The following is a 27,673-nucleotide window of genomic DNA, read 5'->3' on the forward strand; positions in this document are numbered from 1 at the left end:
GAGTCTCTTGTGTTTGTATTTAGCCAATCATCTATCTGCACTGGATGTACTTTGTACTGAGTGTACAATGCTTTGCACCTACTGAACTAAATATTTCATTGGTTTACAACAGGTTACTTCTCATGCCAGAACATTTCCCCTCACCCCGGAGACAACTGGCATCACACTTCCTCACCACCTGGTCCAAAACCCGATTCCAGTTCCACCCTTCTGTGGTGGGAATGTCATTGGCAACATCAGCTTGTGCCTGAACGTTGTCCAGGTCTTGCTGTGTGTAGACATGGTCTGTCTGTTTGCTGTGCAGTTGCAATGGATTTGAACAATGCACATTATCAGTGAATATCCCCACTGCTAGCCTTATGGGGGAAAGAATATCATTTCACAGCAATTGAGGATGGTTGTTCTCAGGGAAAAGTCTCTGTGGAATTGCTATCCGCTGCTGATGAGGTTCAACTGCATGGAGCACATGGACCTTATGAGTGACACGTAACACAAGGACACAAGCTGTCTAACTGCCACATTAAACCATTGCCTGTTCCCTGTCTGACATGTTCCCTTCCTCATCTACATCACTCCTCACCTCCTTGCCTAGTGGAGACTTGTCAGATGGAGACTTACCTGCAAGTGGCTGTTACCAATCTGTTTTTGTCAAGCGGTTCTGAATGATGTTGAAATCGGCCATGCCACAATTCAGGATGTTTTCCCCAGACTAGCCGTATTCCTTTACATAACCAGAGAGACTGGTGACTATCCTGAGATTGGTAACCGGAATCAACTGCCCTGTATTGACCTCTACTGATTGATATGATTGTATTCCAGTACCTGGGATCAGAGTGTCTGACCGGCAGTCGTACAGCATTCCCAACCAGAAAGGACGGCCCACAGTCGCCAGTTGCATGACCTCACTCATGACTGCAGCAGGAACTGGAGACTCGGCAACAACGGTGACCTGAAATCCAAGATATAGTTACACAGAAAATGCTGAATTCAGCCGGCACACATGGGGTAATGTTTTACACAGAAAATGCTGAATTCAACCGGCACACATGGGGTAATGTTTTACATAGAAAATGCTGAATTCAACCGGCACACATGGGGTAATGTTTTACATAGAAAATGCTGAATTCAGCCGGCACACGTGGGGTAATGTTTTACATAGAAAATGCTGAATTCAGCCGGCACACGTGGGGTAATGTTTTACACAGAAAATGCTGAATTCAGCCGGCACACATGGGGTAATGTTTTACATAGAAAATGCTGAATTCATCCGGCACACATGGGGTAATGTTTTACATAGAAAATGCTGAATTCAGCCGGCACACATGGGGTAATGTTTTACATAGAAAATGCTGAATTCAGCCGGCACACATGGGGTAATGTTTTACATAGAAAATGCTGAATTCAGCCGGCACACATGGGGTAATGTTTTACATAGAAAATGCTGAATTCAGCCAGCACACATGGGGTAATGTTTTACATAGAAAATGCTGAATTCAGCCGGCACACATGGGGTAATGTTTTACATAGAAAATGCTGAATTCAGCCGGCACACATGGGGTAATGTTTTACATAGAAAATGCTGAATTCAGCCGACACACATGGGGTAATGATTTACACAGAAAATGCTGAATTCAGCCGGCACACATGGGGTAATGTTTTACATAGAAAATGCTGAATTCAGCCGGCACACATGGGGTAATGTTTTACATAGAAAATGCTGAATTCAGCTGACACACATGGGGTAACGTTTTACATTTTGATATAAGGTGTCAGTGTCAGAATCAGGTTTAGTATCACCGGCATATGTCGTGGAATTTGTTGTTCTGTGTTAGCAGAACATTGAAATACAGAATAATAAAAACTGTAAATCACAGTGAGCATATATATAAAAAAAGTTAAATTGGTAAAATAAGTATGGAAAAGGAGACAGAACAAGCAGTGAGGTATTGTTCATGTGTTTAATGTCCATTCAGAAATCTGATGGTGGAGGGGAAGAAGATGTTCCTGAACAGCTGAGTGTGTCCTTCAGGCTCCCGTCCCTCCGCCCTGATGGTAGCAATGAGATGAGGGCATGTCCTGGCTGATGGGGGTCCATAATGCCGTTTGCCACCTTTTTGAGGTATTGTTCCTTGAGGATGTCCTGGATGCTGGGGAGGTTAGTACCCATGATGGAGCTGACTGTGTTTATAACTTTCTGACGCTTATTTTGATCCTGTTAGTGCACCACCTCCGCCCAAACCAGGTGGTGATGGAGCCAGTTTGAATGCTGTCCATGGTACATTTGTAGAAATTTGTGAGTGTTTTTAATGAGATACCAAATCTCCTCAAACTCCTACTGAAATTTTGCAGCTGTCTTGCCTTCTTTGTAACAACATCTTGTCACACACGCAGACCATTTATTTGTGCAGACAGGGTCTGGAATGTGGGCCTGAACTGTACAAGATGAAACTGAACAGGTTTTTGTTCCCCACTCTCTTTAAGCTTACTGAGTTTATTGGAATATCATTCACACTACTTGTACGTGGAATAAAGATTTTGGTTGTAAACGAGAGAAACAAAATCTGTTCATCCAGCACCACAAACATGCAAGGATGCCAGATTATCACAACTTGATACGTACAGGAATTGCTGAAAATTATGGTGAAAAATGGTAAATCGGCTAATCGCAGCTTTAGGGAAATTGTAGGTGACAATGCCCGAGCAACATTTTCATTCTGATCTGTGTGATTCACGCTCTTTATTACAATAGGTTTGATTTTCAGACATATTACAATTGACATCTCTGATGCTACTTCTGGATGAACATTTGGGAAGAGAGATGGCGATTTCTTTAGTTCACCCAACGGAAGGTAATAGCAAACCACTGTTGCTAGATACCAGGTTTCCTAGAATCTATTTGCTAAGAAAACCATGGTCAAACTCACAAAATGTATCGCACAACAACAGAGTCAAGAGGATCTTCAAGACAATTCTGAAGATGCTCATAAAATTCAAGTAACACAAAAGAAAATTATTGCCACTTGGAATGTAAAAACCCTATGTCAAGCAGGAAGATTGGACAATGTGATAAATGAAATGGAAAGACTAAAGATTAACATCATGGGAATTATCGAAGTTCATTGAACAGGTGCTGGAACATGTCAGAATAGAAATACAACACTAATTTATTCTTGTGGAACATCCCATACTAATGGAGTAGGAATTCTTATGGATGAAAACATGGCAAAAAGTGTTTTAGGACATTGGGCAATATCAGAAAGAGTGCTAAAAACACAAAATGCTGGCAGAACTCAGCAGGCCAGACAGCATCTATGGGAGAAGGTAGTGATGATGTTTTGAGCCGAAACCCTTCATCAGGAGTGAAATAACATGGGATAGTCGAGGGGGGATAAGAAGTGGGGGGAGGGATAAAGTAGAGAACTAGGAAGTGATAGGCTGGAGGGAAATGGGCTAGGGGGAAGGTGGAGAATTATGGGAAATAAAAGAGAAAGAAAGGTTGGGCTGGGGGCAGATTATAGTGAGGGGGGAAGAAAGAGAGAGAAAGAGAACCAGACTAAAATAATAGGGATGGGGGTAAAGGGGGGCAGGGGTATCAACAGAGGTCTGTGAGTGAGATGTTCATGCCGGCAGGTAGGAGGCTACCTCGGTGGGAGATAAGGTATTGTGTGTGAATCTGCAGATGCTGGAAATAAATAAAAACATGAAATGCTGGCAGAACTCAGCAGGCCAGACAGCATCTATGGGAGGAGGTAGTGACGACCGAGTGAATCTGCAGATGCTGGAAATAAATAAAAGAAAGAGTGCTTCTTGTTAGATTCAGAGGACAACCATTTGAGTTAGCAAATATACAGGTATATGCACCAACAACAGATGGAACAAATGAGCATATAGATAAATTCTATGAAGAGCTTGAACAAGCAAAGAATAGATGCAAATCTCAAGATATTGTTATTGTCATGGGAGATCTAAATGCTAAAGTAGGACAAGGTGCTGACGGAAATACCACAGGAAAATTTGGACTAGGGGAAAGGAATGAAAGAGGTGAGAAATGAGTAGAATGGTGCAAGATGAACAATCATGTCATTATGAATACCTACTTGAAAAACCATCCAAGACGCTTATGGACCTGGTCACTCCAGAGCTGATTATTTGTTAAGCGGAGTGTCATGCACAATCCTAATCTGATGAAAAACAGATGTGGGAGCGTGGAGGAACATCTGGAAATCTCTGGGAAGGCCTTCTTCGTTACTGCTGTTGTTGTGAGGTCTGAGTCTCTGCTGAGAAGAACAGGCCCCCAGTCCTCGGGGTCACGTTGCCGGTGACCGTTGGCAGGGGCGCCATAGTGCGCTCGGGCGTAGTGCGCTCAGCAGAGGATGGTGCTCAGAGAGGCTGTGCTGGAGGGGATGGTTGGAGGCTCGGAGGTTCGATGGACTCGGAGTCTGCTGCGATCAGGTCGCTTTCAGTGTGTGTTGTGTCTGCAAGGCTGAGTCCAGTGCCCTGGAAGTCCATAGCGGGGGTACTCCCTTTTGCTTCCTTCCTTGGATTGACAAGTCTATCGGGACCCTGAGGACTTGTGGAAACTGTGTGGTGGTTTCTTTCAAAATTATAGTCTTTTAACATCTTTGGACTATTTTTACTGTGTCTATGGTCTGTTTTTTTAAATTTTTTTATTAGTTTTTCAAAACATTTTACAAAATTAAAAACCCCAAATCCCAATGAGGAGCATTAATACAGAGCAAGGTTAAGCATACAATAACAATATGCTACAAAGGAAGAGAATTTAACAAAAAAGCACCTAAATTAAAGACAAGTAAGCTTAGTGTCCTCCCCAAGCCCCACAACACAAGAAAAAAACCAATTCCAGACCAACCACCACACAATATAGAGAGTATAAGTCCGGACAGTCAAACTCCCAGACTGTGAATACACTTAGCAACAGAGGATAATAATGCCTACTACCAGAAAAAAAAAGGGAGCTGAAAGCAAGGGACCGAAAAGAAAAAAAAACCCTAGTCGAGAGGAAGGTTATGAAAGTACTCGATAAAAGGTCCCCAGATCTTATGGAACTTTAAATCCGAATTGAGAACTGAATAATGAATTTTTTCGAGGTCCAAGCAGGCCATAATGTCGTTAAGCCATTGTGCATGAGTGGGCGGGGCAACATCTCTCCATCTAAGGAGGATCAAGCGTCTCGCCAGGAGAGAGGCAAAGGATAGTATTCGGCATTTGGTCGGACCCAGACATAAATCTGTCTCGCCCCAAAAACCGAACAGAGCAATTAAGGGGTTAGGTTCTAGGTGCTGATTCAGAATACCCGATAGTGTAGTGAAGACATCTTTCCAGAATTTCTCCAAGCTAGGACAGAACCAATACATATGGATGAGAGAGGCCACGCCCCTCTTGCATTTATCACAGAGCGGACTAATGCCAGGGTAGAATCGAGATAGTTTAGATTTAGACATATGGGCTCTATGAACAATCTTAAACTGTAAGAGACAATGGCGAGCACAAAGAGAGGTTGAGTTAACCGATTTGAGAACTGAGTCCCAGCTCTCCTCGGATAAGGAGATATTTAAATCCTGCTCCCAGGCCATTTTAATTTTATCCACAGGGGCCCGTCATAAGGCTGCTAGTTTATCTTGGATAATTGAAATTAAACCTTTACCTAGTGGATTAATGGAGAGAAATAGGTCCATAGCATTTTTCGCAGGCATTTCAGGAAAGTTAGGAATTAAAGGAGCAGTAAAGTGTCGGATTTGGAGATATCTGAAAAAGTGAGCGTTAGGCAGGTTGAACTTAACAGAGAGCTGTTGAAAAGAAGCGAAGCGGTTATCAATGAAGAGATCTTCAAAATGTCTAATGCCCTTCCTGTACCAAACATGGAATGCTGAATCGAACGTGGTAGGTAAAAAAAGGTGATTATGTGTGACAGGGCTAGAAATGGAAAACCCCTGAAAACCATAGCATTTCCTGAACTGAGCCCATATACACAAAGTGTGTCTAACCAGAGGATTAGCTATTGATCTGGTCAGACTGCTAGGGAGTGCAGAGCCAAGAAGTGCAGATATAGATAATTCTTTAGTGGAGCTCAACTCCATTGCCACCCAGTTAGGGCACTCAGGTTGGCCGTGGAAGAAAGACCAGAAGGCAGCACAACGTATATTAGCTGCCCAGTAATATAAGCGAAAGTTAGGTAAAGCCATGCCACCCTCTTTTTTAGATTTTTGGAGGTGGATTTTATTAATTCTAGAGCATTTATTCTGCCACAGATATGACAAAATAATAGAGTCTAAGGAATCAAAAAAAGATTTAGGAATAAAAATTGGGATAGATTGAAATAAGTATAAAAATTTGGGGAGAACATACATTTTGACAACATTGATACGACCTACCAAGGACATAGATAGAGGTGACCATTGTACCAGACTCTGTTTTATAGCATATGAAAGATTGACAAAAGTTTTCACGAAAGAGATCTTTAAACTTCCTTGTAACTGTAATTCCAAGATAAGTAAATTGATTATGGACTAATTTAAAAGGGAGATCACGAAATATTAGTTCTTGTGCTTCTTTATTAATTGGGAAAAGTTCACTCTTTTGTAAGTTGAGTTTATAGCCAGAGATCTGGCTAAACTGGTCAAGACGTGAAAATATTAGAGGTAAGGATGTAGACGGATATGAGATAAAGAGTAGTAAGTCATCAGCATAGAGAGAGACTTTATGCTCAACATCCACTCTCCAAATCCTGGTCAGTTCAGGACATTTTCGAAATGCTATCGCCAGAGGTTCTATAGCCAAATCAAAGAGAAAGGGACTTAAGGGGCATCCCTGACGGGTGCCACGTTTGAGATTGAATACTTGGGATTTCTGAAAGTTAGTTAGAACAGAAGCAGTAGGACACGGGTACAGCAATTGGATCCAAGAGATGAAACTTTGGCCGAGGTCAAATTTTTCTAAGACTGCAAAAAGGTAGTTCCACTCTATACGATCAAGTGCTTTCTCCGCATCAAGGGAGATAACACATTCAGGAGTCCCAGTTGGAACTGAGTATAAAATATTAAATAGACGCCGAATGTTAAAAAAAGGGAGACGGTTTTTAATAAAGCCTGTTTGGTCATCAGAGATAATGGAGGGAATAACGGTTTCTAATCTATGAGCCAACACTTTAGCTAAGATCTTTACATCAACATTGAGCAGAGAGATCGGCCTGTACGAGGAACACTCTGTTGGGTCTTTGCCCTTTTTTAAAAGACGAATAATAGATGCCTCATTGAAAGAGGGTGGCAATTTGCCGTAGTTAAACGAGTCAGGTAATACTGAAAGTAACTGAGGAGAAAGAAGTGAGGAGAATGATTTATAAAATTCTACAGGGAACCCATCAGGTCCAGGAGATTTCCCTGAGGACAGTGCAGAAATTGCAAAAGATATTTCTTCTAGTGATATAGGGGCATTAAGTTTGGCTTTGAAATCAGATGAAAGTGAGGGGATATTCAGATTCTGTAAAAATTGATCCACAGAGATATTGTCATTCAAGGATTCAGAGGAATAAAGCCAAGAATAAAATTTTTTAAATGCGTCATTAATTTCTAAATGATCCGATGTAAAGTCTCCGCTCTCCTTCCGGATCTTTGTAATATGTTGTTTGGCTTTAGAACGCCTCAGCTGATTGGCTAGGAATTTACCAGACTTATCCCCATGAATGTAAAAGCGGCTCTTGCTTTCGAGAAGTTGGCGTTCGACAGGTTGAGTGGACAGAAGGTTAAATTTAGTTTGGAGTTCAACGCGCTTCTTGTATAATTCAGGGTTCTTAGTTTGGGCATATAATTGATCCATATCTTTAATCTGGTTAATGAGGTCTGCTCGATCTGCACGGGATCTTCTATTGAGATTTGCTGTGTAAGAGATTATTTGACCCCTCAAATATGCTTTCATGGCATCCCAGACAATCTGGGATGGCACTTCAGGTGATGTATTAGTGTTAAAATAGAAGGTTATCTGGTCTTTAATAAATTTTACGAAATCATCATCCGATAATAAAGTTGAATCGAACCGCCAGTGTTTGTTCCTCTGAGGGAGACCGGGAAAGTTCAGGGAGAGGGTAATTGGGGCATGGTCAGAAATCAGTATACTCTGATAGTCACAAGTGTGGGCAAATGGGATAAGTTGGTTATCGAGTAGGAAATAGTCAATTCTAGTGAAGGTATGGTGAACATGTGAGAAAAAGGAATAATCTCTCTCCATAGGACGGAGGAAACGCCATATATCAGAGATACCAAAATTAGAGAGAAACGACTGAATAGCTAAGGCAGATTTGGTAGGTGATCTGGTAACAGAGGACGATCGGTCCAGTTTAGGATCCAACCAACAGTTAAAGTCACCACCCAATATAAGAGAGTATGAGTTTAAGTCTGGTAGTGAGGAAAAAAACCGTTCAAAAAAGTTAACATCATCAAAGTTGGGGGCATACAGGTTTGCTAGTGCAACTTTAGTGTTATATAGTTTACCAGAAACAATAATAAAACGGCCATTTGTGTCTGATATTTTATTATGGAGTTCAAAAGGAATATTTGAGTTAATAAGAATGGAGACTCCCCTAGCTTTAGCGGCAAAGGATGAATGAAAATGCTGACCCGCCCACTTGGACAGAAGCCGGGAGTTATTAAAACAACGAATATGAGTTTCTTGGAGGAAAGCAATGTCAGCTTTGAGTTGTTTAATATGTGAGAATACCTTCCTCCTTTTAACAGGGTGGTTCAATCCCTTTACATTCCAGCTCACAAATTTAAGTGCACTAGCCATGATCAATTACTAATGCATAAAAGGCAGCAGGCATATAAAAAATCAAGCGGTACAATAGCAGTCTGGGAGCAGAGATGTAAATATAGATTCGTAAGGTCAAAATATAAACATGTCCTAAACAATAAAGAAATGTTGGAACTGGAAAATCCACCCCACCTACACAACCCAAAACTAGACGGCTACCAAAACAAGTAGCTAGCTGTACCAAAAAAATTAACCCAAATACAACTTCCAGATCTGTGTCATTGACAGCAGTTCCGTATAAATGCTATAACAAACAGTAACTAGTTTATGCACTAGAAAACATAACTACAGATTAGAACACCTTCTGCCGAGATATACAACTTAATACAGAGAAAATCGGAAGAAAACCAAAACTAACCTACCCGCGAAATATTATAGAAGAATAAAGTAAGAGAAAGGGGGGGAAAAGGTAAGAAGGAAAAAGAAAAAAGAGGAAGGGGAAAATTATAAATTCAAGACGAGTATTTATCAACCGTTTACCGAGAAGGGAGAAAAAAATATTCAGAGAATGGAAAAAAAAGGGGGTGAAGAAAAGAAAAAGATAAAATAAATAAATATTTAAAACAGAGGAAAAATAAATCAGCAGTTGAACTGTGAACCGACAAACAGGGAGGCCTTCACTAAAGACTTCAAAACCTCCAAAACAAGTTAGAATTAGTTGTAGAACTCTGTAGGTAAAGTTATACAAGGTAAAAATAGATTACACACACACCAAATCACGGGAGAGATTGTCAACAGCCTTTAGAGTTTCAGTGAATAATGTCTGAGTGATTCAAGTGAATTCCGAGTCCAGAGAAAGTAATTTTACTACGAGGAGTACTTATCCACCATTTTAGGAGGTCCGATCAGATTCCGAAGATGACTGGATAGCTGGAAGACTTGCCACAAACGCTTCAGCTTCCCTCGCTGATTTGAACTACTTGAATTCCCCGGTATTAAACTTGATTCTTAGGTCAGCAAGATTACGAAAGGAAGGTTTGAAACCACGATCAAAAAGCACTTTCATTACGCCTTTATACTCAGCGCGCATCTTTAAGGTCTGGGGTGCAAAATCTTCCACAAAGCGAATGGTTGTATCCTGGAAAGAAAAAGAGCCTCTGCGACGTGCCTCCACAATCAGACTGTGCTTTACCTGGTATTGATGGAAACACAAGATTACTGGTCGTGGACGGGATCCCAGAATTCCGGGGGGAACGTAAACTCTGTGTGCCCGTTCGAGCTCGGGCGGCTTCGGAAGCAGATCCTTCCCGAATATCTCACAGAGAAACTCGGCGAAAAACTTCACGGTTGACCCCTTCTCAGTTGTCTCTGGTAATCCCAGAATTCTGATGTTGCAGCATCTGCTGCGATTTTCGAGATCCACCATTTTGGAAAGAAGTTTATTAGATTTTTCCTCTAAGCTGGAACAGAGAGTCTCCAAGTATCGAACCCAACTTTCTAAAGCTTCAGAAGTCGAATCGATGCGAGATAAGTGTTCAGCATGTTTGTCCACTTTATCGTTGATCCGATCCAGTTTCTCTTCTAACTGTTTGAAAGCGGTTTTAATTTCCTTTAAGATTTCATCTCGGAGATTTTCAAGCACCTCCATCGTCACGCCCGACGAGGTCGTAGTTTCTTTTCTCCCGGATTTAGAACTCTTGCTAGACATTGTAGGTTAGATATATTCACAGGCAAGTAAGAGATACCAAAATAATTCCTAACTAAGCTTTATAAAATGGAGACATTTAGTGCAAAGGTAGCGACAGTAACGGAACAAAAGTTCGGAGCAGCTAAGCAATCGCCATCTTACCGGAAGTCCCCGGTCTGTTTTTTTTATCAATTATAGTATTGTCTGCACTGTTGTAACTATATGTTAACTATAACTATATGTAACTATGTGGTTTTGTGTAGGTCTTGTAGCTTTAGTTTTTGGTTTGTTGGGTGGTAGAGTTGGTCTCCTGATTTGGTGTGTCAGGGTAGCCTTGTTTTGTCTGGTGGATTTGGAGCTCCTTTCTGCGGAACGCACTAAGATGGTAGCACAATATTAATACGCAGCAGCCTCTCTGGACTCTGGATTTGGGGATTGCCAAACGTTATGTGGATTTTCTGGTGTAGTCTGTTTTGTCATGTGCTTTTGTGATATCATTCTGGAGAACGTTGTCTCATTATGAATAACTACTTTAAAAACCATTCAAGACACTTAAGGACCTGGAAAAGTCCAGGTGATAACACCAGAAATCAAATTGACTTTATTACTGTAAACCAAAGATGTAGAAACTCAGTGACTCAATGCAAAACATATCCAGGTGCAGACTGTAATAGTGACCACAACCCAGTAATATGTCACGTAAAAGTAAAACTTAAAAAACTAAAGAAGCAAAAGCCTGAACAATCCCTTGACTACTCGCAATTCATTAAAGAAGAAAACTTAAGACAAAAATTTACAATTGAAGTAAGAAATAGGTTTCAGAGCCTAGAAATAGAATCTGTTGAAGATGATAGCAATCATTAGAAATGAAGTTTAACTCTCTGAAGGATGCCTTGGTAGAATCAGCAAAGCCAGTGATTCCTAAAAAAGAAAAAAGCACAAAGAATAAATGGATGACAGATGAGATCAAAAATCTAATGGAAGAAAGGAGAAGGAGGAAAGCAAATCCTATAGAATATAAGTCCTGAGATAAAAAAGTTAAAAGCTTAGGTCAAAAAGCTAAGGAAGAATAGTTAAACCAGGAATGTGAGAAACTAGAAAGAATCCCTATTACTGATCCAATAAGGTTACATCAATAAATCAAGAATATCACTGGTAAACAGCTCCTCTGTTCTTCAGGTGGATGTTTGAAAGTAAAGGACAGTACCATTATCATGGAAAAAGATGAGATTATGAACAGATGGACTGAGTATATCCAGGAATTGTTCGAAGACAATTGAGGTGTAAAACCTGAAATTAAGAAGAACATTGAAGGTCCAAGTATTTTAGAATCTGAAGTTTGTAATGCAATAAATAAGATGAAGAAAGGAAAGGCAGCAGGTCCTGATGAAATAGTAATAGAACAAATTATCGTCCTTGAAGATTATGGAATTGAAAAACTTACTGATTTAATCAATGACATTTTTGAGACTGGAATAATACCAGAGGAGATGAAAAAATCAGTATTTATCACTCTTCCTAAGAAACCTGGAGCAATAGAATGTGAATTACATAGGACCATAAGTTTAATGGGTCATATCACCAAGATACCTCTAAGAATTTTGATGGCAAGAGCTAAAAGTAAGATACAAGCTGAAATAGACAAAGAACAATGTGGTTTCATGAAAGATGATGTTTGATGTTAAGGATACTATCAGAATGAGCTATTCAAGTGCAAAAAAATTTGTTTGTTTGTTTTATCAACTGCACAAAAGCATTTGCTAAAGTGAAGCACAATAAGTCATTTGAAATATTACAGGAAACTCTAGATCTAGATTCGAAAGACCTCCGCCTAATCAGAAATCTGTACTGGGAACAAACTGCCGCTGTAAGAATAGATGGAGAAGTGAGTCAGTTTATGAAAATCAAGAGAGGCGTTAGGCAAGGGTGTGTTTTCTCCCCTGATTTGTTTAATATGTACAGTGAAACAATATTACAAAAAATAAGACATCTTGGGAATCAAAGTTGACGTTGAAGGCATCAATAATTTCAGATATGCGGATGACACTGTTAATTGCAAGTACGGAGGAAGAACTACAAAACTTAATTGATATAATTGTTGAAGAAAGTGCAAAAATGGGTCTAACTATCAATTGCAAACAGAGAGAATGTATGGTGATATCCTAGAAGAAGGAGAATCCTATCTGTAGGTTAAGAATTAATGGGGAAGACATAAAACAAGTACAGAACATTTTGCTACTTAAGAAGCTGGGTAACATCAGATGGCAGGTGTGACATGGACATCAAGAGAAGAATAGGAATGGCAAAAGACATCTTTACGAGAATGAAGAGTTTACTGACCAACACTAAACTAGGCATGACAACCTGCCTCAGAGCACTGAAATGTTATGTTTATCCAGTTATGTTATATGGTTCAGAATGTTGGACAATATCTAGTAACATGAGGAAACAAATTGAAGCAGCAGAGATGTGGTTTTTGAGAAGGATGCAAAGAATATCATGGATGAAATGAATATCTAACGAGGATGTCATGAACAGAGCAAACACAAAAAGAGAAATAATGTATGAGATCATGAAAAGGCAACATGACTTCATTGGACATGTGATTAGGAAAGAGGAGTTAGAATGCACAGTAATTATGGGAAAGATTGAAGGGAAGAAAGCAAGAGGAAGGTAAAGACAAATGATGATGGAGACAGCAGCCAGAGAACTGGAAATGAATACCAATGAATTGATCCACTTGACCCGAAACAGGAGTGTGTGGGCCATGGCAGTCAAAGCTGAAACTGGGCAGAGCACCTGATGAAATAACCATATAACCATATAACAATTACAGCACGGAAACAGGCCATCTCAGCCCTTCTAGTCCATGCCGAACGCTTACTCTCACCTAGTCCCACGGACCCGCACTCAGCCCATAACCCTCCATTCCTTTCCTGTCCATAAACCTATCCAATTTTACTTTAAATGACAATACCAAACCTGCCTCTACCATTTCTACTGGAAGCTCATTCCACACAGCCACCACTCTCTGAGTAAAGAAATTCCCCCTCATGTTACCCCTAAACTTTTACCCCCAACTCTCAACTCATATGCTCTTGTTTGATTCTCCCCTACTCTCAATGGAAAATGCCTATCCACGTCAAATCTATCTATCCTCCTCATAATTTTAAATATCTCTATCAAGTCCCCCCTCAACCTTTTACGCTCCAAACAATAAGGACCTAACTTGTTCAACCTTTCTCTGTAACTTAGGTGCTGAAACCCAGATAACATTCTAGTAAATCTTCTCTGTACTCTCTCTATTTTGTTGACGTCTTTCCTATAACTCGGTGACCAGAACTGTACACAATACTCCAAATCCGGCCTTACCAATGCCTTGTACAATTTTAACATTACATCCCAACTCCTATACTCAATGCTCTGATTTATAAAGGCCAGCATACCAAAAGCTTTCTTCACCACCCTATCCACATGAGATTCCATCTTCAGGGAACTTTGCACCATTATTCCTAGATCACTCTGTTCCACTGCATTCTTCAATGCCCTACCATCTACCATGTATGTGCTATTTGAATTATTCCTGCAAAAATGTAGCACCTCACACTTATCAGCATTAAACTCCATCTGCCATCTTTCAGCCCACTCTTCTAACTGGCCTAAATCTCTCTGCAAGCTTTGAAAACCTACTTCATTATCCACAACACCACCTATGTTAGTATCATCTGCATACTTACTAATCCAATTTACCACCCCATCATCCAGATCATTAATGTATATGACAAACAACATTGGACCCAGTACAGATCCCTGAGGCACACCACTAGTCACTGGCCTCCAACCTGACAAACAGTTATCCACCACTACTCTCTGGCATCTCCCATCCAGCCACTGTTGAATCCATTTCACTACTTCAATAATAATACCTGCATATGTCAACCGCTCCGGGGGGTGCCTACTTCTCTGAGACCTCCGTACCCTCTCTGCCAACCCTTCCACCTCAGACACCATGGGGGACACCCCAGATCGACCTGTCAGACCCTCAGCCTCTCCCTCACTGGGATCCCTCTTCACCTGAGAACCCTCTGTCTCACATTCGGGTTCCACCCTCTCTTCCCCCCAATGCCGGCTGCACCTCAGTCTGCCCATCAACACCCTCTCTCCTCTCACCTAACTCAGTAGGGGAATGGCCAGGAGCCTCTTCTTCCGATACTGTAGAATGAGCGAATGGAATCAGGAGCCACACATCTGAATCGTTGTCTTACGAAGCAATATCCCTTTCCGGGGTGAGGACCGGTCCCATCTCTTCTGCAGCGGGCTCTTCCCTTACTCCGCGCCCTTGCAGAGTCCTTGTACTAGGCGTAACCACCCACTCAGGCTCTTTATCCACCTGTACTTCTTGACCCAGGGGCAGCAGGTGGTTCCGATGGAGTACCTTGACAGGCCCCTTCCCATCCTCTGGTCACACCTGGTAAACAGGTAGATTTGGCATCTGGCTCTCTACCACATAGGGGGTGGCTGCCCATCGATCTGCCAACTTGTGCTTACCGGGTTGTCCTAAATTCTGTATAAGGACCCGGTCTCCCAGCAATAATTGGGCGAACTTCACTTTCTGATCATATCTCCTCTTATTCCTCTGATTCTGTCTGGTGGCCGCCACCTCAGCCAACTCGTACGCCCTTTCAACTCTCTCCTCATATCGGACACATACTTCAGATATGGCTTCGCAGGTAATTCACCTGCCTCAGCCCAAAAACGCAAGTCAATGGGCAAACTCGCTTCCCGCCCGAACATCAGAGAATAAGGTGAGTACCCTGTAGCGTCACTGTGAGTACGATTGTAACAGTGAACCAAATGCCCGATGTGCTGACTCCACTTACTTTTCTGACCAATCTCCAGAGTCCCGAGCATATCCAACAGTGTCCGTCCGGTTAACAGTGTCTCGGGCTGAGGATCACCCTGTGGGTGATAGGGCGTGGTCCTGGATTTCTCAACCCCAAGCATAGTCAGTAATTCATGGATAAGCCAGCTCTCGAAGTCCCGTCCCGGATCACTATGGATCCACCTGGGGAGGCCATAACGAACAAAGTACTTCTCCCATAACACCTTTGCCACTGTAGTCGCTTTCTGATCCTTAGTGGGAAACGCCTGAGCATATCGGGTGTAGTGATTCGTGATGACTAAGACATTCGCGGTGTTGCTGGTGTCTGGCTCAATAGACAGGAAATCCATACACACCAGGTCCAGGGGTCCCACGCTCTGCAAGTGTGACAAAGGAGCCGCCTGCGCAGGCAGGGTCTTCTTCCTGATGTAACGACTGCATCCCCTACAGTATTCTTCAACCTCCCCCCTCATCCAGGGCCAGTAGAACCGGTCCTTGAGTAATCCATAGGCCATTTCCAACCCCAAGTGCTTGGAATCATCACGCAAGGCCTGGAGTACAGTCTGCCGATACTCCTCAGGTATGACCAGCTGCCAACGCCGAGTTTGGTCCGGAGGCGCCGTGACCCGGTACAAGACTTGGTTCTTCAACTTTAACCGAGGCCATTCCTTCAATAACGGAGGCACTGAGGCCTGTTTCACCTTCTTGGCCAACGCCACATCCCCCTTCTCTACTGCCTTCCACGCAGTGCCAATGCCCGGGTCATTTTGCTGAGCAGCTGCCACTTCCCCTGAACTTAGTTCCGGCAACTGTTTAGTCTTTAGTGCAGTCAGGTCACAGTAAACTTGGGGCAGGGTGTCATCAAAAGCCCCCAATGGGTCCACTGCTCGCTCCGGCCTCCCCCTTCCCTCGGCCTTCATGGTGATAGCAATCTGACACATGGTTTTCACCCCAGGGGCAGGAATGCTCTCCCACTCCTCGATCATCTCCGGTTCCTTGTGCTCCCGCTGTGACAAAGCATCCTCATCAACATTCCTGCTTCCCAGCCGGTACTTCAGGTTGAACTCATATACCGACAAAGCTGCCAACCACCGATGTCCTGTGGCATCCAGTTTCGCCGAAGTCAGGATATAAGTGAGAGGATTGTTATCCGTTCTCACCTCAAACTTGGCTCCGCATAGGTAGTCGCTCAATTTGTCCACCACCGCCCATTTCAGCGCCAGGAACTCCAACTTGTGAGTGGGATCGTTTCTCTCAGATGGCGACAAGCTTCGGCTGACAAATGCCACCGGTCTCAATGCGTTGCCCTGCTCCTGGTACAGGACAGCCCCTAGACCCTCTCGGCTGGCATCAGTGTGCAGCACATACGGCTTCTGGGGATCGGCAAAAGCCAACACAGAGATTGGAACGTTTCCTCACATTTATCATCCCATCTCGATCCAAAAGGCTCCACCGGGTTCCAGTATCCTCCTGCGTCTTGCCCCCGGTCCCCCTTCCTTTCCTTCCCCCACAGGTGGATAGCCACACAATAGCTGGTTCAACTGGTGACACATTTTAGCGTATCCTTTCACAAATCACTGGTAATACCTACAAAAACCCAAAAACAAGCGTAGGGCGCTCACCTTCTGGGGTCTCAGCCAGGTGGTCATGGCATCTATCTTAGTCGGATCAGTAGACACTCCCTCTTGCAAAATGATGTGGCCAACATAGCTGACCGACAACTCACAGAACTGGCATTTGTCCAGGGAAAGTTTCAACCCTTCCTCCTTAAGCCGGCTTAACACCTTCAACAGCCTCTCCTCATGTTCCTCCACAGTAGATCCAAACACTACCAAATCATCCAGATACACCAGCACCTCCAACAGATTCATATCCCCCACAGTCCTCTCCATGAGCCTCTGGAAGGTGGCTTGGGCCCCCGATATGCCTTGGGGCATTCATTTGAACTGAAATAACCCCAGCGGGCAGATAGAGGCCGTCTTCTCTTTATCGGCCTCACTCATCAGGATCTGGTAATATCCACTCCTCAAGTCCAGCACACTGAACCACTTCACTCCAATCAGACAGGTCAACGCGTCCTCGACCCTTGGGACCGTATCCTGGTCAGGGACAGTTCACCGATTCAAAGTCCGATAGTCCACACACATGCATATCCTTCTGTTCTCCTTCCGGGCCACTACTATTGGGGACGCATAGGGGCTTCGGGACTCAGCGATGATTCCAGCTTGCGCAAGTGCTGCTGCACAACTTCCACATCCACAGGGGCCAGTTGCCGTGACCTCTCTCTGAACGGGGTGTCCTCAGTCACTCAGATGGTATGGCGAGTGCTCTTGGAACAACCCACATCAAACTCACCAAGAAAAAAAACATCTTCCAGCTTCGACATCTTCTCCACCAGCCTGCGTTTCCACTTCGGCGGCATAGGAGAGTCCCCAAAGATAAAGGCCTCAGCGGTCAGCTTTCCTCTGTTTTCCAATCCTTCCCCCTTAGTGGGCCTCACAGGGGCGCTAGACATTACCGTCACCGGGAACAAATGTGCCAGCGGCATCCCTCTCTAAAAGGTGATTTCTCTCTCCGTCGTGTTCCTGATACTCACGGCCATCCGCTTCACATGTACCACCGCTGGCCTCTGCACTTTGGGCCTCACCAACACCCCCGCCAGAAATCGTGTCTCCTCCTCGAGATCGTCCAAGGCGTCTACTAACAGAGCTTCGCCCGCCGGCACTCCGGGGAATCTGGGGGTCCCCATCACAAGTGCCACCTCCCCTGATCGTATCACTTTAGGCCTCGCCTGCGTACACCACACCGTCCCTCGTTTGCACTCAGGATCCAGCCCTCAGGGGTCACCCACTTCTAAGAACATTGCTCGAAACACTGGGTGTACCGAGAGGGTCTCCAGAAATTTCTTCCCCGCCTTCTCGTTACAGGCTCCCAGGAGTCATCGCACAAGGGGGGAGTTAGTGCCCACCAGAAGGGCAGTGCCACCGGTTTCCACCGGGTCCGGACACACCAGCAACAACATCTCAATAGCTTCAGACACTCCCACATCGCCCTCCGAGAATTCCAATCTCACTGACAGGTACCCATCATACGTATAATCACCCTCACTCACACCCCAAATTTCCAGTGCGTCAAATGGGATTACTTGCAAGTGCTTTAGGTATTTGTTGTAGAACGACCGGTACAATAAGGTAACCTGCGATCCTGTGTCGAGAATGGCTTTTGCATAAACTCCCTGTATCCGTAGGCACACGCTGAAACAGGGTCCCACTAGCCCCTCCGGAATAGAGGCTTGGGCTTTCGGTGCTCCCCTGGCTGATTTCTGGGAATGTGTTCCTCCAGAGACTCCAGTCTGTTCCCTCACTGAGTCTCTCCTAAGTTTCCCAGCACCTCTCCCTTCTTAGTCACCCGGGGGCTTGCCCTCCACAGGGCACCTTGTCTCTCACAATCCCTCTGAAAGTGTCCCTCTTCTCCACAGCTGTAGCACACCCTTGGCCACTCACAGTACCGCCAGAAATGCCCCTCTTTCCCACAGTTAAAGCACATGCTGCCCGCCGCCCCTCCTCTCCCGGGATGCCCGCCACTCCCAGCCCACTGTGCGGGTCGTCCCCCAGAGGGTGTACTCTCCCTATCCTTCCCCTCAAACGGGGGGGTCCCTCCCCGAGACCCCTTGGGTTTCTCGGTCCTCCACCCAGCCACCACTTCCTGTACCGCGGAGGATCACTCCCGGTGGCCCAAGCCCCTCTTCCGGCCCAACGCTCTCTCTTCCTCCCACACCTCTCTAATCAGCTGCCTGAATGATGGAGGGGGACCCTTTTTATAGGACTGCCGGAGACTCCAAGCCACCTTGTCCTCCTCCAGAGAGCCACTGAATATCTGACTCATCGTCACTCTAGCCACGTTGGGTGCAGCAACCCCGTAAGCATTCTCTCCATCCGAAATATGTACTCAGAGAGCTTGTCCCCTCTCCATTGCTCTAGGTGTTGAAACTCTGCTAAAAGCAGCCAGGGATCCCCTGACAACCCAAACGCTTCCTCCGAAACTTCTATACACTCCTCCACTGAAGCCCCGGGCTTTTCAACTTTCAACTCCTGGACTGCTTTGGCCACCACGCCCCTCAAACTTCCCACCAATCGCTGTCTCTTCTCCTCATCTGAGCCTGGCCACTCCTCTAACAACAGGGATGCATGCTCGATCCACGTCTCATAGTCAACCTCCCCATCCGGGGTAGGCTTGGCTCCTGAGAAAACCCCCAGCTTCAGCCGTGGCCTCTCGACCACTTCCACCAGGGAGTTAAGGGCGGCTGCCAGCTCGGAGGCCTCAACTCTATCTGGGGGACAGGGCCTGGCCAAGCCTTCCCACTCCGACCTCCCTTTACTGGTTACTAGCATCTCCCCTGGGGTCAACTCTAGCCCGTCCTCCGGTGTCTCCTCACCTTCGTCCTCTGAGAGGGTGTGGAGGCCCCCGGACGCTGACCGTTGCTGGCAGTTCCAATGTCCTGATGTTAGCATTCATACAAACCAACACCCAGCTTCCCTCCATCTCTTTCCTGCACCTCCCTGCTACCAGTTCTATCGGCCCCATACCTTTGACCAAACTCAACCCCCGCACTAACGCACCATCCAAAACACAGAAATCCACCCTGCTCACCACACACACATATTGCACTGGTACATCCTCTAAATCCCACCAGTTTACAATCTTATCTCTATCCATCTCCGCATTACTGGACATGCACAATTTACACAGCAGCATAAAATTCAATCCCGGATGAGCCCCCACAAATGTAATGCTAAAGCGATCGGCTGGTGTATGTCTAGGGGAAAATTCGTTCACCCGCCAAACCGCGCCTCCCGTATACGTGGATGCTGTGAAATACACGCTAATACAAACTCATACACACAATATCAAGCTCACACCAGGTACGTTTACAGAATACACTTTATAAGTCTTACTAGAACTAAGTGATTAATAAGGATACAATATATATGAAGGGAAAGAAAATAAAGAAAAGGTGCCAAAACTTATCAAAGTTCAGTCAATTAGTGCACATCGTTGGAGATCAATCATCAAATCCTCCGACCACTCTTCGATCTTCTCCGACCTCCACAACCCCCCCCCCCCCCAACCTGGGACCACCCTCGGTGATTGACCAGCAGTGCCACACTCGTCCACCTTCCTCGCTGCCTTCTTCCCAACTCCCAAAAAGCCAGCGCAATCTCAGCTCCACGACCCACAAGAGAAAATAACATCCAATCCTATTGGTTAACAAATGAATACAATCCCCGTTATCAGCAACTTAAACCCAAACAAGCTTTGAGAAGCTTTGAGAGTGCTCTGCAAGAAAAGCACTCTCTCACCAGTTAGCGTAACAAAGAAGCAGTTTTACTTTTAATGAACAAAGAAGCCATTTTGATTAACATACGCAGTACAGCTGTTCCTAAGCAGACCCTGTCTATCCAGATAATTATATATGTCATCTCGAAGAATACTTTCCATTAATTTACCCACCACTGACGTCAAACTTACAGGCCGATAATTGCTAAGTTTACACTTAGAACCCTTTTTAAACAATGGAATCACATGAGCAATACGCCAATCCTCTGGCACCATCCCTGTTTCTAATGATATTTGAAATATTTCTGTCAGAGCCCCTGCTATTTCTACACTAACTTCTCTCAAGGTCCTTGGGAATATCTTGTCAGGATCCGGAGACTTATCCACTTTTATATTCCTTAAAAACACCAGTACTTCCTCTTCTTTAATCGTCATAGTTTCCATAACTTCCCTACTTTATTCCCTTACCTTACACAATTCAATATCCTTCTCCTTAGTGAGTACCAAAGAAAAGAAATTGTTCAAAATCTCCCCCATCTCTTTTGGCTCCACACATAGCTGTCCACTCTGATTCTCCAAGGGACCAATTTTATCCCTCACTATCCTTTTGCTATTAATATAACTGTAGAAACCCTTCGGATTTATTTTCACCTTACTTGCCAAAGCAACCTCGTATCTTCTTTTAGCTTTTCTAATTTCTTTCTTAAGATTCTTTTTACATTCTTTATATTCCTCGAGCACCTCATTTATTCCATGCTGCCTATATTTATTATAGATCTCTCTCTTTTTCAGAACCAAGTTTCCAATATCCCTTGAAAACCATGGCTCTCTCAAACTTTTAACCTCTCCTTTCAACCTAACAGAAACTTAAAGATTCTGTACCCTCAAGATTTCACCTTTAAATGACCTCCATTTCCCTATTACATTCTTCCCACAAAACAAATTGTCCCAATCCACTCCTTCTAAATCCTTTCACATCTCCTGAAAGTTAGCCTTTCTCCAATCAAAAATCTCAACCCTGGGTCCAGACCTATCCTTCTCCATAATTATATTGAAACTAATGGCATTGTGATCGCTGGACCTGAAGTGCTCCCCAACACATACCTCCATCACCTGACCTATCTCATTCCCTAACAGGAGATCTAACACTGCCCCTTCTCTAGTCGGTACCTCTATGTATTGCTGCTAAAAACTATCCTGCACACATTTTACAAACTCCAAACCATTCAGCCCTTTTACAGTATGGGCTTCCCAGTCTATGTGTGTGTAACCCCCTGGGTCGCCTCAGGCTCGCCCAGCTCATTCTCGTCTAGGGGGAGCAGCCTTCGGCCCCGCCAAACTGGGTAATCAGCTGGTGTGGATGCTGTGTGATGTCCCCGCCTCGCCCAAAAACAGACAGTACACCATATGCGATTAAATGAGTACAATTTATAAAGGTTACTATAACTAAGTACAGTATATATGAAGGAAAAACAATAAAGAAAAGGCACCAAACTTATCAAAGTCCAAACCACTTCATGCACAACCGTTGGAGCTCAATTACTGAAGTCTTCTGGCCACCATTCAACCCCCTCCGAACTCCTCGACTCGCAGCTCAGGACCACCCGAAGTGGTTAACCAAGCACATCTATCGTCGTCTCCTCTCCTCAGGGTACCTCCTGGCCTTGGACCCCCCCCCCCCTTGGGGTCCGTTCCTCACCCAGTTTACAGCATTGCGTCCTCTCTCTCTCACCCCCTCGCACCGATCTGCCCAAAAGCCCGCCAACAATAGCTTACAGACTCAGAAGAAAGAACAACATTAATCCCAATTGGTTTACAAAGGAATACAATTCTCGTTATCAGTAAATTTTAACCCAAACAAGCTTCCAGCACTCTCTCGCAACAAAGAAGCATTCCTACTTTTAACAAAACAAAGAAGCCATTTTGATTACATACACAGTAACAAAGAAAAAGAAGAAATCCCCTTTACATGTGGAAAATTAATATCTCCCACAATCACAACCTTGTGCTTACTACAAATATCTGCTATCTCCTTGCAAATTTGCTCCTCCAATTCTCGCTCCCCATTGGGTAGTCTATAATACACCCCTATAAGTGTTACTACACCTTTCCCATTCCTCAATTCCATCCAAATAGTCTCCCTAGATGAGCCCTCTAATCTATCCTACCAGAGCACCGCTGTAATATTTTCTCTGACAAGCAATGCAACACCTCCCCCTCTTGTTCCTCCAATTCTATCACAACTGAAGCAATGAAATCCAGGAATATTTAGTTGCCAGTCACACCCCTCCTGCAACCATGTTTCACTAATAGCTACAACATCATATTTCCAGGTATCAATCCATGCTCTAAGCTCATCCACGTTTCTTACAATGCTCCTAGCATTAAAATAAATGGATTTAAGAAATTCTCCACCTCTTACTCTCTGTTTATCACTAACAGTGCAAACAATTTTATTATCTTCTTTTTCTTCCTTCTCCCATACATTTGTTCCTACACTCTGGTTCCCCTCCCCCCTTTTATCTAGTTTAAATCCATTGGAGCCTCTCTAGCAAACATACCTGCAAGAATATTTGTCCCCCTTCAGTTCAGATGTAAACCGTCCTGCCGGAACAGGTCCCACCTCCCCTGGAAAACTGCCCAATTATCTACAAATCTGAAGCCCTCCCTCCTGCACCATGTCTTCAGCCACGTGTTGATCTGCACTATCTTACTATTTCTAAACCCGTCTGCCCGTGACACTGGTAGCAATCCTGAGATTGCTATCCTGGAGGTCCTGTCCTTTAACTTGGCACCTCGCTCCCTAAACTCACCTTTCAGGACCTCCTCACTCTTCCTACCTATGCCATTGGTTCCTACATGGACCACGACATCTGGCTGCTCACCCTCCCTCTTGAGAATACAGAGAACTTGATCTGAGATATCACGGACCCTGGCACCAAGGAGGCAACAGACCATCCTGGATTCTCAATCTCTTCTATAGAACCTCTTATCTTTCCCCTAACTATCGAATCCCCTATCAGTACTGCTCTCCTCTTTTCCCTCCTTCTCTTCTGAGCTGAGGGTCCAGTCTCAGTGCTAGAGATGCAACCACTGCAACTTGTCCCTGGTAGGTTGTCCCCACCAACAGTATCCAAAACGGTATACTTATTGTGGATGGGAACGGCCACAGGGGTGTTCTGCTCTTCCTGTCTATTCCCCTTCCCTCTCCTGACAGTCACCCAGCTACCTGTCTCCTGACTCTTAGGGGTGACTATCTCCCTGTAACTCCTGTCAATTTCTGCCTCTACCTCCCAAATGATCCAAAGTTCATCCAGCTCCAGTTCCCTAACTCGGTTTGTCAGGAGCTGCAGCTGGATGCAACTTTTACAAGTGTAGACATCAGGGACAATTGTGCTCACCCTGATTTCCCACATACTGCAAATGGAGCACTGAACTGCCCTAACTGCTGCCTCCATTACCTACCCCTGGTAATTAAGTTCATCATTGACTTACCTCACTTGGAGTGAAGTTCATCCTTAGCCTCTGCTCACCGAAGCCTCTCGAGCCAAAGCTTTCCTACTCTGTCTCCCACTACTCTGTCTCCCGCTACTATGTCATCCGCTCCGTTAATCAGTTTGCTTTTTAACTCTCCCGCTGCCTCACGGGCTGACTTACACGCACTTGCTCAGTCGTGCTCCGTTCAACTGCTGAAGAAAAATGGGATGTTGGCCTTCATTGCTAGAGGGACTGAACTTAACAACAGGGATGTTAGACTGCAACTATACAGGATATTGGTGAGGCCGCACCTGGAGTACTGAGTGCAGTTCCGGTCTGATTACTCGAGGAAGGATATAATAGCTTTGGAGGCAATGCAGTGGAGGTTCACCAGGTTGTTTCCAGAGATGAGGGAATTAGACTATGAGGAGAGATTGAGTCGCCTGGGACGATACTAAATGGAATTCCGAAGAATGAAAGGAGATAGGAAAAAAAGATATAAAAGTATGAAAGCGACAGATAAGATAGAGGCAGGAAAGTTGTTTCCACTGGTAGGTGAGACTAGAACTAGGGGACATTGCCTCAAGATTCGGGGGAGTAGATTTAGGACGGAGATGAGGAGGAACTGCTTTTCCCACAGAGTGGTGAATCTGTGGAATTCTCTGTCCAATGAGGCAGTGGAGGCTACCTCAGTAAATATATTTAAGACAAGGTTGGATAGATTTTTGCATAGTAGGGGAATTAAGGGTTATGGGGAAAAAGCAGTTAGGTGGAGATAAGTCCATGGCCAGATCAGCTATGATCTTATTGAATGGTGGAGCAGGCTCCATAGGCCAGTTGGCTGACTCCTGCTCCTATTCCATAGGTTCTTATGTTCTTATAGTCTTCCGTGCTGTGCACTACGCCCCCAGTTGATGTATCATCTGTAAATTTGCTAATGAAGGTTACAACATTATCATCAAGGTTGTTGATAGAATCAAAGCAACAACACAGCCAGCACAGAACCTGTAGCACACCACTAGTCTCCAGCGAGTCAACCATCTACTATTATTTCTTGGCTTCACCCGCAAAGCCAGAGCCGAATCCAGTTTACTGCCTCATCGTGAATGCCAAGCAACTAAAATCTCTTGACTGACTTCCCATGTTGGACCTTGTCAAAAGCTTTCCTAATGTCCATGTAGACCATATCCACTGCCCTTCCTACATCACTGCTCCCAGTAATTTACTTGAAAAACTCTATGTAAGATTGGTTGGACACAACCTATCATACACGGACAGAAGAGATTATATCTGGCCCCTTGGAACACTTTCCAATAACTTACACACTACTGATTTCCCTTGATTGTTCCCTCTTGAATTCCTGCTATTCCTTATACTTCTCAAGTAACTTGCTTGTTCCTTGCTGTCTATACCTATTATGGATCACCTTCTCCTCCTTAATCTTTTCAATATCATCCAAAAAGCAAGCTTCTCTGAACCTGTTATCCTTACCTTTTATTCTGACAGGAACATACAAACTCTAGACTAACAAATTTGCACTTCAAAGGCATGCACGCCTTTGACAGAAAACAACTTGTCCCAATCTATACCTGCCTGACCTTTCTGAGGACACCAAAATTAGCTTTTATCCATTTTAGAACCTCAAGCCTCGGACCAGACTTATCCATTCCCATAATTAACAGAAACCAATGGAATTATGATCACTAGTTCCAATGTGTTCACCTACACACATTTCTCTCATCTGTCCTCTTATTCCCTGATAGGAGATCCAGTATCTCACTCTCTAGTGGAGACATATTAAGAAAACTTTCCTGAACACATTTGACGACCTCTATCCTGTCAGGCTACCCAGACGGAATATAAGGTGTTGTTCCTCCAACCTGAGTGTGGCCTCATCGAGACAGTAGAGGAGGCCATGAATATTCCATTGGGGTAGCCTCCAACCTAATGGCATGAACATCGATTTCTTGAACTTCCGGTAATATCACCCCTCACCATTCCCCATCCCCTTTTCCCTCTCTCACCTTATCTCCTGGCCTGCCCATCGCCTCCCTCTGGTGCTCCTTCCCTTTTCTTCCATGGTCTTCTATCCTCCCCTATTATATTCCCCCTTCACTGGTCCTGTATCTCTTTCACCAATCAACTTCCCAGCTCTTTACTTCACCCCTCCCCCTGCCAGGTTCACCTATCATCTGGTGTTTCTCCCTCCCCTCCCCCACCTTTTAAAACTACTCATCTTTTTTTCTCCAGACCTACCGAAGGGTCTCAGCCTGAACTGTTGACTGTTTACTCTTTTCCATAGATGCTGCCTGACCTGTTAAGTTCTTCGAGCATTTTGTGTGTGTTGCTCTAGATTTCCAGCATCTGCAGATTTTCTCTTGTTTGCGATTGGATTACTGTCTGTACAGGTCACATCTTCTCTGGAAGAGAGCTCAGTGATCCAACACTCTGAAACCCTTCCTCCTGCTCCGTCTCCTTAGCCAAGTGTTAAATGTATTATCATCATATTTCTGCCCTCAATACCATGTGGTACAGGTAGCAATCTGAGAACCCAAAACTGGAGGTCCTGTTCTTCTACCCATCACCTTACTCCCTGAAGTCACTCTGTAGGATCTCTTCACCCTTCCTACTAATGTCATTGGTACCGACATGGACCTCAACATCTGGCTGCTCACCCTCCCACTTACGATGCTTGTGGACATGATCCAAGATTTCCCTGATCCCTGCACCTAGGAACATGAATTCAGGGAATCCTGTCTGTGTCCACAGAAGCTCCTAGCTCTTCCCCTGACTAATGAATCCCCTGACATTACTGCTTGCCCTTTCTCCCCCATTTCCTCTGCTGAGCCACCGAGACAGACTCAGTGCCAAAGACGTGACTGCTGTAAATTCCCTCTTCTAGGTCACCCTCTCCCCTCCTTCATCTGTATTCAAAGAGGTACACAGTACCCCTCCAATGGTCACTCAGTAGAAGACAAGATGTTTGATTGCACATACAACCTATGATTCACTTTCAAGGACCCTTCATCTCATGTGCTCGATATTCATCATTATTATTATATTTACTCTTTTCTCTTTTGTACTTCCACAGATCGCTGGCTTTTGCACGTCGCTTGTCATCCTGTTAGGTATGGTCTTTCATTCTGGTCTCTCAGGGTTGTATATGGTGACATCTATGTACTTTGATAATAAATTTACTTTGACATCGTTAAACGTTTCAGTAGAACAAAATGAAACAATAATAAACACAAGAAAAGCTGCAAAGGCGGGAAATCCAGAGCAACACACACAAAATGCAGGAGGAACTCAGCAGGTCAGGCAGCATCTATGGAAGAGAGTGAACAGTCGACTTTTCAGCTCAAACCCTTCATCAGGACAATAACGATGCAGAATAAAGTGCGGAGAGTCACCAGTGGGACAGAGGTTCTCCTTGAACCTGGTTGTATGAGCTTTCAGGTTTCTGCCTGATGGGAGGGGGGTAGAAGAGTGAGGGGATGTTCATGGACTGTTCAGAAATCTGATGACAG

The 27,673-nt window shown here is 44.4% G+C and overlaps 2 protein-coding genes across 2 annotated transcripts in view; one reads left to right on the forward strand and one right to left on the reverse strand.

Moving 5' to 3' along the window:
• LOC140726046 (uncharacterized) overlaps window positions 1-27,673 on the forward strand; it is a 201,730-nt gene that overhangs the window by 84,767 nt on the left and 89,290 nt on the right. The window lies entirely within an intron of this gene.
• Window positions 1-27,673, reverse strand: part of LOC140727107 (uncharacterized) — a 45,390-nt gene that overhangs the window by 9,806 nt on the left and 7,911 nt on the right. Inside the window, exon 2 of the mRNA XM_073044377.1 lies at window positions 823-949. Coding sequence (XP_072900478.1) covers window positions 823-910 — 88 coding nt within the window. The 5' untranslated portion in view covers window positions 911-949. The remainder of the gene's footprint in view (window positions 1-822; window positions 950-27,673) is intronic.

Source organism: Hemitrygon akajei, chromosome 4, assembly GCF_048418815.1.
Source record: "Hemitrygon akajei chromosome 4, sHemAka1.3, whole genome shotgun sequence".
NCBI classification, from domain to species: domain Eukaryota; kingdom Metazoa; phylum Chordata; class Chondrichthyes; order Myliobatiformes; family Dasyatidae; genus Hemitrygon; species Hemitrygon akajei.